The sequence below is a fragment of the Leucopleurus acutus genome (genome assembly GCF_964270905.1).
Source record: "Leucopleurus acutus genome assembly, chromosome: 17".
NCBI lineage: Eukaryota > Metazoa > Chordata > Mammalia > Artiodactyla > Delphinidae > Leucopleurus > Leucopleurus acutus.
The window spans coordinates 36,804,073-36,818,453 of record NC_139159.1 but is presented as its reverse complement, the minus strand read 5'-3'; the positions used below and the strand labels follow the sequence as shown (position 1 = coordinate 36,818,453).

Here is a 14,381-nt window from a genome sequence, read left to right as displayed (position 1 = left end):
CCAGTTATCTTCTTCAAAAATCTGTTTGGATTGTTATACCTTAATCTTGCCTGGCAAGGGACTTATGGGAAGGTTCTTATTGTTTGAAAGTTTGGTGCCAGTATCTGCAAATAAAGAAGAAAGATGTGTTTATCAAACATCCCAATAGTGAAGGTGTGTGAAAGCAACTTTTGAAAAAGTTAATCTGTCAGAGTTTAGCCGTATTATTACATTTTATTTTATTCATTGAAAATAAACAATTATCAATGAATCCTTTCTAGATTTTCTAGTTTCCCAAAGTTCCCTGTATTCACATTCTAAGAGGAAAAATGGTATTTTAAGTCACTGCTCTCCACCTTACGTTATTTATAATCACTCCTCGTGACCTCTTCCTTCCAAGAAACTTGATCCTGAGAAGTGTCCTTTGTTTGTCTTTGTGGAATAAGTGATGAGGATGCATCCTGGAGACCTGTGAGATGTTCAACTTGTGGCATAATGAAACTAGGATGGAGAGTTCTGGAAAGATCTGGAAAGGTGGCTGGTAGAGTGTGGCCAGATGTGGGAGAAGAGAGACGTACAGAGAGAGGGAGAGGAAATTTTCAGAGGGAGAAAATGAAACAAATAATTAAATAAGTTTTGTTGTGTGGTGTGGGACGCAAGCCTTTCTCTCCCCCTTTCCTTCACAATGTCTTCGTTAAAGACTGTGTTTTTCATTAGTTTTACTAAGATAGGATTTGCCGTTTTGTTTGGATACTGAGAATGGACCCATGGAAACAGTTACATTTGGGTTATCTCTGACTGTCTTTAATGAAGAACATAAATATTGGCCACACTATCTATGCACATGCTATCACCATGCCTTTTTTGTTCTCTGTTCATATATCTAAGTCCTCTTCTTTCTTTAAGGTCAATCTCAAATCTCATCTGAAATGTACATTTATTGATAGATTCAACCCATAATGAACTGTCCCTTCTTTGTCCTCCTTAGGCTCTGATTATTTACAAAAACTCATTTTTGAACTTAGAAACTGTCCAATATGATATATTAGTTATTTCACCAGCATATGTTATATCCTCAACACAATTATATGCTTTTGTGGGGCTGGGATCATACATTCTGTAATTTTTCTCAGTACTTACACTTACTTTGATAAAAAGCGCATTCATTCATCTAAACATCATTTATTGGGTGTTAATTAAATATCTCAACTCAGTAAATATTGTTTGAATGAATGCATGCATGAATGAGGGAGTGTGCAATAGGTAGCCTAATGTACCGCCCAATGTGAGAAAACCAAAAACATAAACACAAAAGCAAGCCAAAAAGTGGACCAGGACTTTCTGTAAAATATCCTGCTTTTTGTTGGATGATGCCATGAAAATCAAGATGCTCCTGAAAGGTCTTAATAGCTGACCAAGAATAGTAAACAATTGAAATTCTCTCAGGCTTCTTCAACCCTATCACTGGACACATTTATACCTCTCAGGAGTGGTATTAAAAGAAGAGATTAATAAAGCTTTTATAGATGAGTTGATAAATCTCTAAAGATTTAAGTCTTCATTGCCTCCTAGGTTTTCTCTATTTTGGGTTTCCAAAAGATTTCAATAAACCACAGGATAATTAAAAATTAGACATTATCTTTCTTACCTTGACGTTTTTTGATGGTAAACACCTTTTTATTGTCTCCATAGTGCTGCCCAATTTCCACCAGTACAGTACTTAAGTGAATTTTGCTCTGGATGGTGGGATATAGAAGATGTAAACGAATTGTTTGTATATGTTTTAGAATTCTTCAAAAGGGCCTGGCCATGGAAATGCATTGAATATTACTTAAATAACTAAAGTAACTTCCTCAGAATTATTATTCTGTTCTGGTTAGGATACTATCTGCTCTGGTTTGTTAAAATTTCCCTTTAGAGTGGTTTTAATTTTGTTTCTGATAGGGTCCTAGGATTTATTGCCACACCCATCCTGCATCTGTTTTTCTTTGAATTACTCTCCTTGCAGTTTCTGATTCATACAGGGCCTTACAGGTTAGTGACAACCTGGCCATCACAACGCTGGGAAGGAGAGGCCTACTTTTCAGAGGTGTTGCTGTTTTCTGTACCTGAAGGTTTTCAAGAGATATCAATCTTCCTCACCACTGCCCTTGGCCCTCTTAATGGACTAAGCAGTTCCTCATGAAATTTCTGTAGGATATCTGTACCAACTTCTCAATATTGTTCCATCCTGAGTCTATAAATTCCTGGCCACAAGGTAATGTTAGATTTCCTGCTCCAGCCCCTATTTACATAAGGCCTATACTAAGGAACGGAACCCACAGACATCAGTCCGCTCTTCTTTCTCTGGATTTAATTTCTCTGTTACTTTCTGAAACATGCAGGTGTTCCTTTCTTTCTTTTAATCTCAGCTACGTGCTTTTAACTTTTTCAAAATTGACCCAGAATTTACATGTGTCTCCAGTAAGAGTACATTATATTGAGCTTAGTCTGCTATTCTACTGGCATATTTGAGATCCAGATAATTTGCTACTTAACTGGATTCAATGACCTGTATATTTCAGGCATCTAAAACTCACCATGTTCCAAATATCCCTCCTTATAGTTAGTAATTTTCTTGGGAATCTGGATGAGATTAAATGGAATAAAGTTAGTGAGTGGCCCAGGAATGCCTGAAAGTTTGTTTGTCAGAGTGGCCAGGGAAAGTTAAGCAAGGAAGAAAAGCAAATGAAAAACAGAATCACATTATTATGGCTGAGTTTACTCCCAGGATTCCATGCAGAGCTCTCTGTAGAGCTGGGATGGGTTATAACTTATGCCAGAGCTCTACGTGGGGCTGACACCGTCTCATGCCAAGCTCTCAGTTCTGGGCTCACGTCATCTCTGGTCCACTCTGTGGAGTGGAAACTTTGGAGGAATGGCCAATGTGTTCCGCGGCGTAGGAAGAGGGAAATTGTGAATGTGACTTTCTAAATTGTGGAGGAACTAACCATTGTAAATGTGCCGTGAACTATGTTGTTTAATTTGACCAGTCAGATCAATGACTTTCCCCTTGAATGAAATGCTGCTACGTATATGAGCAGAAAAACAAAACTGGTATAAGGAATAGATAGCTAGTGGGAAGCAGCCGCATAGCACAGGGAGATGCGCTCGGTGCTTTGTGACCACCTAGAGGGGTGGGATAGGGAGGGTGGGAGGGAGGGAGATGCAAGAGGGAGGAGATATGGGGACATATGTATAACTGATTTACTTTGTTATAAAGCAGAAACTAACACACCATTGTAAAGCAATTATACTCCAATAAAGATGTTACCAAAAAAAACTGGTATAAGGAGATGGGGAGACTGGGAGTCTTATTTTCCCACCAATTAACTTTGCCTCTGACCATGACCTTCCCTTTGAGTCTCCTACACCTTGGGGATGATCGCAGCCCCTTGGGTTGGGTGACGGCAACCCATCTTCACTAGAACCTCTATAGGTAACTTTGATTTTTCCCACTCCGTCTATCCATCCCATGTATGCAGTCAGACATTTGATCTTGGACTTTTCCTGACAAAATATGCTTGAATATAACCATTTCTTTTCACTCCCACTGCTACTGCTATTGTCACTGCCTTAACTAGGGCTTTATCTTTAAGTTCTTTATATAAATATATAAATATCTATATATAAATATAATATACAAATAAAATACAATATTAATTCTGATGATTTTAAAGTCTTTTCTTGATAAAGACTTTTCCTGATAAAGATACACAATATCTTATATAAATATTTTTGTATTATCTGCTCTTTTCTTAGAATTTTAGCCATATGATTCTATCTCTTGGTTTGTCTAGAACTTTTTGATTGAATGCTGGCTATTTTATTTGGCTTTTTTTGTTTTTCTCAGTGGAAACGTTGTTTTGCTTCAAAATATTTTATTCTACCTGGAAGTAGCAAATCTTCAAATTACAATTTTTTAAATGCTTTCAAATATCAATACTATAGGTGTCACAAAATCTAGAAAAATGACATTTAAAAATGAACTACTGCCAGATGTGTCTCTATAAAGCTTTTCCCCCACTCTTTTAGCTATATATTCTTTAACTGCCTCCTCATATGACAGTTTATGTATTTTCGAAATGAAATTTTAAGAAATAAACTTTGTAGTTTTTAGACATAGATTTCTTGTAACATGGTTGATTAGAATTTGCTTCTAGTTATTAATAGTTTAGAAAAGTTTATTTCAGCTTCACAATTTATTATTGATAATGTCATATTAATTTTCATTGTTAACTTTGAGAAAACCTCTATGGATTACTTCCTCATAAGTATTTACTATTATAAATGCATTACTGATTTCAGTACTGCTATAGGTTTGTGCATTACAGGGATTCTGATAAAATACTCATTCACACCATTCCATTACACACATTGTTGATGGAGTATATTCATTCATTCATTCATTCATTCATTCATTTATTTATTTTTGGCTGTGTTGGGTCTTTGTTGCTGTGCGCAGGCTTTCTCTACTTGCAGGGACTGGGGGCTACTCTTCGTTGCGGTGCACAGGCTTCTCATTGCGGTGGCTTCTCTTGTTGCAGAGCATGGGCGCTAGGCACGGAGGCTTCAGTAGTTGTGGCTAGCAGGCTCAATAGTCGTGGCTCACGGGCTCTAGAGCGCAGGTTCCGTAGTTGTGGCACACCGGCTTAGTTGCTCCGTGGCATGTGGGATCTTCCCGGACCAGGGCTCGAACCCTTGTCCCCTGCATTGGCAGTGGCTTCTTAACCACTGTGCCATCAGGGAAGCCCCTGGAGTATATTCTTGACAGAAGAAAATTTCCGTTTTGACTAAGCATTGATGAGAACTGAATCTTTGACTTATCTTTCACATGCCTGATGATTGAAATAATTTTCCACAGAATAGCTTCTGGTTTTGTACTTTTCAGTTCTTTTTTTCTTCTTCAAACGCACATGCTTTGAGAGCTGTGAAGTGCAAGACATGGCTATATTGTAAGGTGGTTTCTGTCCTTATGCTTCTGTGTCTTGTGCTAGGTTAAGTCAGTAGAGTAGTCAGTATGAGTACTGGAAGTTATTCCTGTAATGCGATAGTATATAGTCAATTACATATGGCGGTGTCTGAAAATCACATAATAGCCTCACTTAAAACATCTCCTTAGGGCTTCCCTGGTGGCGCAGTGGTTGAGAGTCCACCTGCCGACGCAGGGGACACGGGTTCGTGTCCCGGTCCGGGAAGATCCCACATGCCGCGGAGCGGCTAGGCCCGTGAGCCATGGCCGCTGAGCCTGTGCGTCCAGAGCCTGTGCTCCACAACGGGAGAGGCCACAACAGTGAGAGGCCCGCGTACCACAGAAAAAAGAAAATCTCCTTAGCCAGATTTCAAAAAAGCCTGTGGCCATTCCAATATGATCCAACATAACGGAATATGATAGAAGGAAAATTGGCAAAGAAAGAGACGCTGGTCTTACCTGATGGAAGTTAAAATATCTCACTTTTGACAATTTTGCAAAAACTTATAATTCCATGAACTAATTTCTAGGGTTCTTCATAGGACCTAAAAAGGAACCCATAGAGTTGTGGAACAACAATAGAAGCTGCTGTGATGAGAAGCCCAGGCACCGCAACAAAGAGTAGCCCCCGCTCGCCGCAACTAGAGAAAGTCTGCACGCAGCATTGAAGACCCAACGCAGCCAAAATAAAAATAAATAAATAAAGATAAATAAATTTATTTTTAAAAATGTAATACTCAGGTTTGAGGCATGAGAAATATGATGAGGAGAAATTAGCTAATCCTTTCAGAACTTTTAAAATATCAAACTCAGTCTCTAAGATTTTAGCATTATATACAACATTGGTTACTTATTAGTGGTTTGGGAAGGCCAATTTAAAATTTTCTGATCTTACTGTATTGAAATTCACGGCCCTAATGTTTTCCACATTGACTATATGAATGATGAAGTAAAGTCAATCATGTATTTCCTTTCCAACTGGGCAGAAATCAAAATTTTGAAAAGTGTTTGGACTACTGACTTTTGATTTCTTCTAAGGCAAGTGTATAGGTAATTTTTATTCCCTGATTAGGAGAAAAATGGTGGAAGAGGGCAGGGTTAAGAATTAAGATTTCAAGAGCATGAGAGTTAGACGACCAACCAGAGTTCCTAAGGTTCGGTGCCTGTAACCGTCGCCGCCGCTTAAGCCTGTCAAAGCAGTGGTACGGCTGCTGCCCTCGTACTTGCTACCTCTAGAAATATTCTTGCCAGTAGTGGCGGCAGCGGGACTCAATTACCCCCTTTTCTCACTCTCTCCAGAAGCTCCAGATGGCGTCTTCTGTGGGCAACGTGGCCGACAGCACAGAACCAACAAAACGTATGCTTTCCTTCCAAGGGTTAGCTGAGTTGGCACATCGAGAGTATCAGGCAGGAGATTTTGAGGCAGCTGAGAGACACTGCATGCAGCTGTGGAGACAAGAGCCAGACAATACTGGAGTACTTTTATTACTTTCATCTCTACACTTCCAGTGTCGAAGCCTGGACAGATCTGCCCACTTTAGTACTCTGGCAATTAAACAGAACCCTCTTCTGGCAGAAGCCTATTCGAATTTGGGGAATGTGTACAAGGAAAGAGGGCAGTTGCAGGAAGCGATTGAGCATTACCGGCATGCATTGCATCTCAAACCAGATTTCATCGATGGTTATATTAACCTGGCAGCCTCTTTGGTAGCAGCAGGCGACATGGAAGGGGCAGTACAAGCTTACGTCTCTGCTCTTCAGTGCAATCCTGATTTGTACTGTGTTCGCAGTGACCTGGGGAACCTGCTCAAAGCCCTGGGTCGCTTGGAAGGAGCCAAGGCATGTTATTTGAAAGCAATGGAGACGCAACCGAACTTTGCAGTAGCTTGGAGTAATCTTGGCTGTGTTTTCAATGCACAAGGGGAGATTTGGCTTGCAATTCATCACTTTGAAAAGGCTGTCACCCTTGACCCCAATTTTCTGGATGCTTATATCAATTTAGGAAATGTCTTGAAAGAGGCACGGATTTTTGACAGAGCTGTGGCAGCTTACCTTTGTGCCCTAAGCTTGAGCCCAAATCATGCAGTGGTACATGCCAACCTGGCTTGTGTATACTATGAGCAAGGCCTGATAGATCTGGCAATAGACACCTGCAGGCGAGCTATTGAATTGCAACCACATTTCCCTGATGCTTACTGCAACCTAGCCAACGCTCTGGAAGAGAAGGGCAGTGTTGCCGAAGCAGAAGAGTGTTATAATACAGCTCTGCGGCTGTGTCCCACCCATGCAGACTCTCTGAATAACCTAGCCAATATCAAAGGAGACCAGGGAAACATTGAAGAGGCAGTTCGCTTGTATTGTAAAGCATTAGAAGTCTTCCCAGAGTTTGCTGTTGCCCATTCAAATTTAGCAAGTGTATTGCAGCAGCAGGGAAAACTGCAGGAAGCTCTGATGCATTATAAGGAGGCTGTTCGAATCAGTCCTACCTTTGCTGATGCCTATTGTAACATGGGAAACACTCTAAAGGAGATGCAGGATGTTCAGGGAGCTTTGCAGTGTTATACTCGTGCCATTCAGATTAACCCTGCACTTGCGGATGCCCACAGCAATCTGGCTTCCATCCACAAGTGTTCAGGGAATATTCCAGAAGCAATTGCTTCTTATCGCACTGCTCTGAAGCTTGAACCTGATTTTCCTGACGCTTATTGTGATTTGGCTCATTGCCTGCAGATTGTCTGTGATTGGACAGACTATGATGAGCGAATGAAGAAGTTGGTCAGCATTGTGGCTGACCAGCTGGAGAAGAATAGGTTGCCTTCTGTGCAGCCTCATCATAGTATGCTCTATCCTCTTTCTCATGGCTTCAGGAAGGCTATTGCTGAGAGCCATGGGAACCTCTGCTTGGATGAGATCAGTGTCCTTCATAAACCACCGTACGAACATCCAAAAGACTTGAAGCTCAGTGATGGTCGACTGCGTGTAGGATACGTGAGTTCTGACTTTGGGAATCATCCTACTTCTCATCTTATGCAGTCTATTCCAGGCATGCACAATCCTGATAAATTTGAGGTATTCTGTTATGCCCTGAGCCCAGATGATGGCACAAACTTCCGAGCGAAGGTGATGGCAGAAGCCCATCATTTCATTGATCTTTCTCAGATTCCATGCAATGGGAAAGCAGCTGATCGCATCCATCAAGATGGTATACACATCCTTGTAAATATGAATGGTTATACCAGGGGTGCTCGAAATGAACTCTTTGCTCTCAGGCCAGCTCCTATTCAGGCAATGTGGCTGGGCTACCCTGGGACCAGTGGCGTGCTTTTCATGGATTATATCATCACTGATCAGGAAACTTCACCTGCTGAAGTTGCTGAGCAGTATTCTGAGAAACTGGCTTATATGCCCCGTACTTTCTTTATTGGTGATCATGCTAATATGTTCCCTCACCTGAAGAAGAAGGCAGTCATCGATTTTAAGTCCAATGGGCACATTTATGACAATCGGATTGTGCTGAATGGCATCGACCTCAAAGCATTTCTTGATAGTCTCCCAGATGTGCAGATTGTCGAGATGAAATGTCCTGATGGAGGAGACAACGCAGACAGCAGTAATACGGCTCTTAATATGCCTGTCATTCCTATGAATACTATTGCAGAGGCAGTTATTGAAATGATTAACAGAGGACAAATTCAGATAACAATTAATGGATTCAGTCTTAGCAATGGACTGGCAACTACCCAGATCAACATTAAGGCTGCCACTGGAGAGGAGGTTCCCCGTACCATTATTGTAACCACCCGTTCTCAGTACGGGTTACCGGAAGATGCCATTGTGTACTGTAACTTCAATCAGTTATATAAAATTGACCCATCTACTTTGCAGATGTGGGCAAATATTCTGAAGCGTGTTCCCAATAGTGTACTGTGGCTGTTGCGTTTTCCAGCAGTAGGAGAACCTAATATTCAACAGTATGCACAAAATATGGGCCTTCCCCAGAAGCGTATCATTTTTTCACCTGTTGCTCCTAAAGAGGAACATGTTCGGAGAGGCCAGCTGGCTGATGTCTGCTTGGACACTCCACTCTGTAATGGACACACCACAGGGATGGATGTCCTTTGGTCAGGGACACCCGTGGTGACTATGCCAGGAGAGACTCTTGCTTCCCGAGTTGCAGCTTCCCAGCTCACTTGTTTAGGCTGTCTTGAGCTTATTGCTCAAAATAGACAAGAATATGAAGACATAGCTGTGAAACTGGGAACTGATCTAGAATACCTGAAGAAAATTCGTGGCAAAGTCTGGAAGCAGAGAACATCTAGCCCTCTGTTCAACACCAAACAATACACAATGGACCTAGAGCGGCTCTATCTACAGATGTGGGAGCATTACGCAGCTGGCAACAAACCTGATCACATGATTACGCCTGTTGAAGTCACTGAGTCGGCCTAAATAATGACTGTGTGCACAGGAGAATTACCCTGTACCTGAGCCTCAACCTTCTGGGGGAAAGGGAATTACTTTTTCCTTATCTGTACAATACCATGCTGCAGATGGGTGACAGTCAATGATAAGAAATAGCACAGCCAGACTTGCTTCCTGCATGATCATGATCACGATAGGGAGAGACACAAGAGATGGGAAACTGCTGTTGCACAAGGAGTCTCCATAGAATTTTGCAGCAGCCAGGTGTCTGGAAGGTCTGGAAGGTAAGTCTGGAAGGTCTGTTCTCCCTTGGTCTTCCATGGGATGGATGGTTAGTGTGGAAGGGAGATAGAGATTGCCCAGCCGTTTTGTGATTATCATGGATTGATCGAGTCTTCTGAATTAATATTTTTCTTTATATTTTGGGTATTGGAGCTTTTAAAAATGTTTGGTTTCGGGTATTTGTATTCATGTGAAGTGTGTATGATTCTCTTGAGATAAGCTTTTAAGCTAAAATATTCCTTGTTTTAGTTTCTGAACTCTACAGATAAATGGGAACTTTGCTGGTGTAGTCTTTTTATAGGTTTTATAAACCACTTGAGCCTATATCAGTCATTTTAGTGTCTGACATAATGTTTGGAACTATCAGTGCTTTGTTGGTTTATAGATGATGGCTTAAATTCTTTTCCTGGTCCGTTTGCTTCTTCCCTTCCCCCCACTTTAAAAATTCTCCTGTAACTTGGCTAACAAAAAACCAAGTCTGATTCAAAACCTCCCAGAGTGTTTCTCTTAGCCGCATCATCTGGTGCCAAATGAAGATTCTTAGGAGCGATTATTAATTCTGAAGGGCACAGTTGTGGTACTGTCACTGATGATAATAATAATGGATTTTTGGCCTAGAGTTTTGACCTATTTCACCAGTGTTTTACCGTTGGCTGCCCCTCTATGCTGCTTCCAAAAGTGATAGTGTGTGTTAAGATTTTTACTTTCATTTCTAATGTTTGTTTGTTTTTTTTAGTGAGTCCTGTTCTACCTTTTTCTTTCAGCAGAAATGAAATCCCAGGTAAGTATAAGTATTCAAATATTTGATCAGTAAGTCACAGTTATCTCCAGTACATTAAATAACTTTCATCAAAAAACATGTTATAGGTAAAAAGCTCTGAAGGACCAGCTATGTATATGATAATTATGTTTCAGACCTTCTAGGGTATTATATATAATAACTTGTCTTCTGGACGTGGTCTTGAAGTCTTTATGGATTCAGTCTCAGTAGTAGCAAACTGCATTGCTACTTGGTTTGGAGTACAAATTAGACTTTAGCCCTCCTGGAGGTTGAGTTTTTGGTATTGAAAACCATAGGAATGAAATTATTGTATTTCAACAAAGGATCGAGGGCTTGAGGCTTAAACAAGGCAACATACGTGTGGGAAGCAGTCAGCCTTGAGGGCAGGTAAGGACATGCCAGGCATGCGGCCGCTGCTCGAAGGGACTGTCCCTACTTGTTCCCCTCCTTGTTCCATTCCATGGGAGATAAATCACCAGGGCCCAGAGGTCAGAAAGAATGTAAAATGAGACAAGCAAAGCTGTCTCCCCCCTGCACATGCAGGTTATTTTTGATGCTTCTGGGTTTATGGGTTTCCTCCCAGGGAAGTTAACCTTGAGCCGAGACAGTCTGTAGATAATGTAAACCACCATCTGGCAACCTTCCGATTTCTAGGCTAGATAATCTGCAACTGTAGCATAATAAAATTTGCCTTGCAACCATCAGTTGTCTTGGTCCTTCTGACCCCATCCGTCGGTGCTACTTCAGTTCCTTACCCCTTCCCTTCTGACCCTGGGCGGTGAGATCCTCTTTCTCCGGCTGGTCCGCGGCAAGTGGCACTCGAACAGGGACCTGAAGCGTGAAGGCAATTAAAAGAAAAAGAAAGTGCAGGTAAGAGAACCCTTATGCAAAATATGTGTGGCCACCAGTAAAAGTGGAACTAATAGAGGCATAAGGCAATAGTCAGAAGTAAAATAAGATGGGGCAAAAGGGCTCAAAGATGTATGAATTATTTGCTCAGGTTTTACTTTCGATGCTTAAAGCTCGGGGTAATAAAGTTTCTACCTCACAGTTGACTGAATTTTTACAGAATATCCATGGTGTATCTCCCTGGTTTCCTGATGGCGGCTCTGTTGACATAGAAATCTGGCAGAAAGTTGGAGAAGATTAAAAAATTATTACAAGTCTCGAGGGCCTACTCATACTCCTGTTGTTACATATAGTTTGTGGAATCTGATAAAAAATATGTTTAGATTCTTCTCATGATAGTGTTGATTTGAATGTAAAGTCAGAAAAACATAAGCCTCTGACAGAAGGAGAGACTGTATTATCAGCTACTGTGTCGCCACTTCCTAAACCGAAAGAGCTAATTAATTTAAATATTTTAGATGAAGAGGAACATTTTGACTTAACAGATGAGGCTTGTAAACATAAAAGAGAGAAATATCCTGAGGATGATTTTCTAATGGCTGTGATAGATAAGTCAGTGAAAAAGCTGCAGGTTAATAAGGACTGTCTTCCTCAAAAATCCACATCTGTAAAAATGCTGAGTCCCTTGCAGCGCGCTGTACAAGGAGCAATAAAACGAGGAGAAGATCCTATTTTCTGTTGTCCCGTCATAGAAAGACCTGATCCTAATAATCCTCAACAAGCTACTAGGGAGCATCAGGCTCTCCCTTTGAAAGGTTTGAAAGATTGAAAATCTGCCTGTGCTCAATATGGGCCCACTGCTCCTTTTACTACTGCTATGGTTGACAGGAGAAGCTCTTCCCCCCGCTGATTGGAAGTCTATTGCACGAGCTTGTTTAAATGGTGGAGATTATTTAATATGGAAGTTTGATTTTTATGAACGGGCTGCTGAACAAGCAGAAAAGAATGCTGCCCATAATATTCCAGTTGATTACCATATGCTGATTGGGGAAGGACAATATCTTTCTTTACAAGATCAATTAACTTATCCCTTTGTTGCTTATCCTCAAATAAATCATTTGGCATTACAAGCCTGGAGGAAATGTCCTTCTACACACAAAACTGAAGATCTTTCAAAACTTAGACAGGGACCTGATGAACCATATGCTGATTTTGTAGATAGGTTGTCACAGGCGGTGGGGAGACTCATTGTGGACGGACTCACTGGTATGATTGTAGTTAAGCAACTTGCTTTTGAAAATGCTAATAATGCGTGTCAGGCTGCGATTCGACCTTGGAGAAAACGGGGAACATTGGAGGATTATATTCACCTTTGTGCAGACATTGGGCCTACTTATATACAGGGTGCTGCTGTGGCTGCAGCATTAACTAAAGTGGGGTTTAAAAACAATCAAAAGAAAACAAAGACTTGTTTTAAATGCAGAAAGGCAGGTCATTTTGCTAGAGAATGTAGATCTTTTAATTCTAACCCTAGTCCTTCCTTCCCTACTCAGAAACCTCCAGATGGTCAGAAAATCCCTGGTTTATGCCCTAAATGCAATAGGGGAAAACATTGGGCACAGATGGTTGCTCAGTGGGCCACAAGGATGGGCCACCACTGTCGGGAAACTCCTCCCGGGGCCTTCCCCAGCCCCAACAAATAATAAGGGTAATGTCTGTGTATCCTCCTCAAATTATCAATCAGACATTAACCAAAAACAAAAACATACAATATCCTCGCTCTCCAGAGCAACACCAGGAAGCGCAGGACTGGAGCTCAGTACCTCCGCCCAATATGTATTAACTCCTGAAATGGGTCCTCAGGCCCTCTCTGCAGGCATCTGTGGACCTTTACCCAAGGGTTTGATGGGACTATTATTGGGAAGAAGTAGTGTCACCATGAAAGGTTTAACTGTTATGCCAGGAGTCATGGTTTCTGACTACGAAGGAGAAATAAAAGTCATGGCACAAACTATTAAAAATATAATAACTATTTCTCCTGGTGATAAAATTGGACAATTGCTACTTTTGCCCTTTGTACCTCATGGACAAAGTTTACAACATCAAAAGAGAGAAACAAAGGCTTTTGGATCGTCTAATGCTGCCTACTGGATTCAGAAGATAGGGAAAGAACGTCCAGAAATGAAATGAACCATTAATGGAAAGGTTTTTTCAGGTTTGTTAGACACTGGAGCTGATGTCTCTGTTATGACGCAGATACACTGGCCTAAACGTTAGCCCATTAGTCCTACTATTACAGAACTTCACGGAATAGGACAAAGTTCTTCTCCTATGCAAAGTAGTCAGTTTTTTTTATGGCAAGATAGTGAGGACCATTCAGGATACTTCCAGCCTTATGTTTTGCCTGGGCTGCCTTTAAACCTCTGGGGCCGAGATATAGTAAAAGAAATGGGAGTATTACTTTATAGTCCAAACTCTCAAGTCTCTAATATGATGTTGGATCAAGGATTTCTTCCCACAAAAGGGCTGGGAACAAATCAACAAGGAACTGTCTATCCTATTGATGTGAAAATAAAAAATGATAGACAAGGTTTGGGTTTTTCTTAGGGGCCTTGGAGTCTCCTCCACTCACTGCTGATCCAATTACTTGGCTGACTGATGACCCTGTATGGGTGGACCAATGGCCCCTCACAAAGGAGAAATGAGAAGCTGCAGAACAATTAGTACTGGAACAATTAGGGCATTTAGAAATTTCCAGTAGTCCTTGGAATACTCCTATTTTTATTATCAAGAAAAAACCTGGAAAATATAGGTTATTACAGGATCTAAGAGCTGTTAATAAAACTATGCTAATAATGGGAGCTCTTCAACCAGGCCTACCCTCTCCAACAGCCATACTACACAATTATCATCTTTTAGTTATAGATTTAAAGGATTGTTTTTTCACTATTCCTTTGTTTCCTGAAGATAGAAAACATTTTGCTTTCAGCTTGCCTGCCTTAAATTTTAAGGAACCCATGAGGAGATTTCAGTGGAAAGTATTGCCTCAGGGCATGG

The 14,381-nt window shown here is 41.0% G+C and overlaps 2 protein-coding genes across 2 annotated transcripts in view; one reads left to right on the top strand and one right to left on the bottom strand.

Annotated features, from left to right (window-relative positions):
- LOC309974419 (UDP-N-acetylglucosamine--peptide N-acetylglucosaminyltransferase 110 kDa subunit-like) overlaps positions 1–14,381 on the bottom strand; it is a gene marked incomplete at its 3' end in the record, with an annotated part of 146,206 nt that overhangs the window by 66,868 nt on the left and 64,957 nt on the right. The window lies entirely within an intron of this gene.
- LOC309974498 (UDP-N-acetylglucosamine--peptide N-acetylglucosaminyltransferase 110 kDa subunit-like) lies at positions 6,299–9,439 on the top strand (the record flags this gene model as incomplete). Its single annotated transcript, XM_082859150.1, has 1 exon — positions 6,299–9,439. One exon carries the CDS (start codon positions 6,299–6,301, stop codon positions 9,437–9,439), a length of 3,141 nt encoding a protein of 1,046 aa, XP_082715276.1.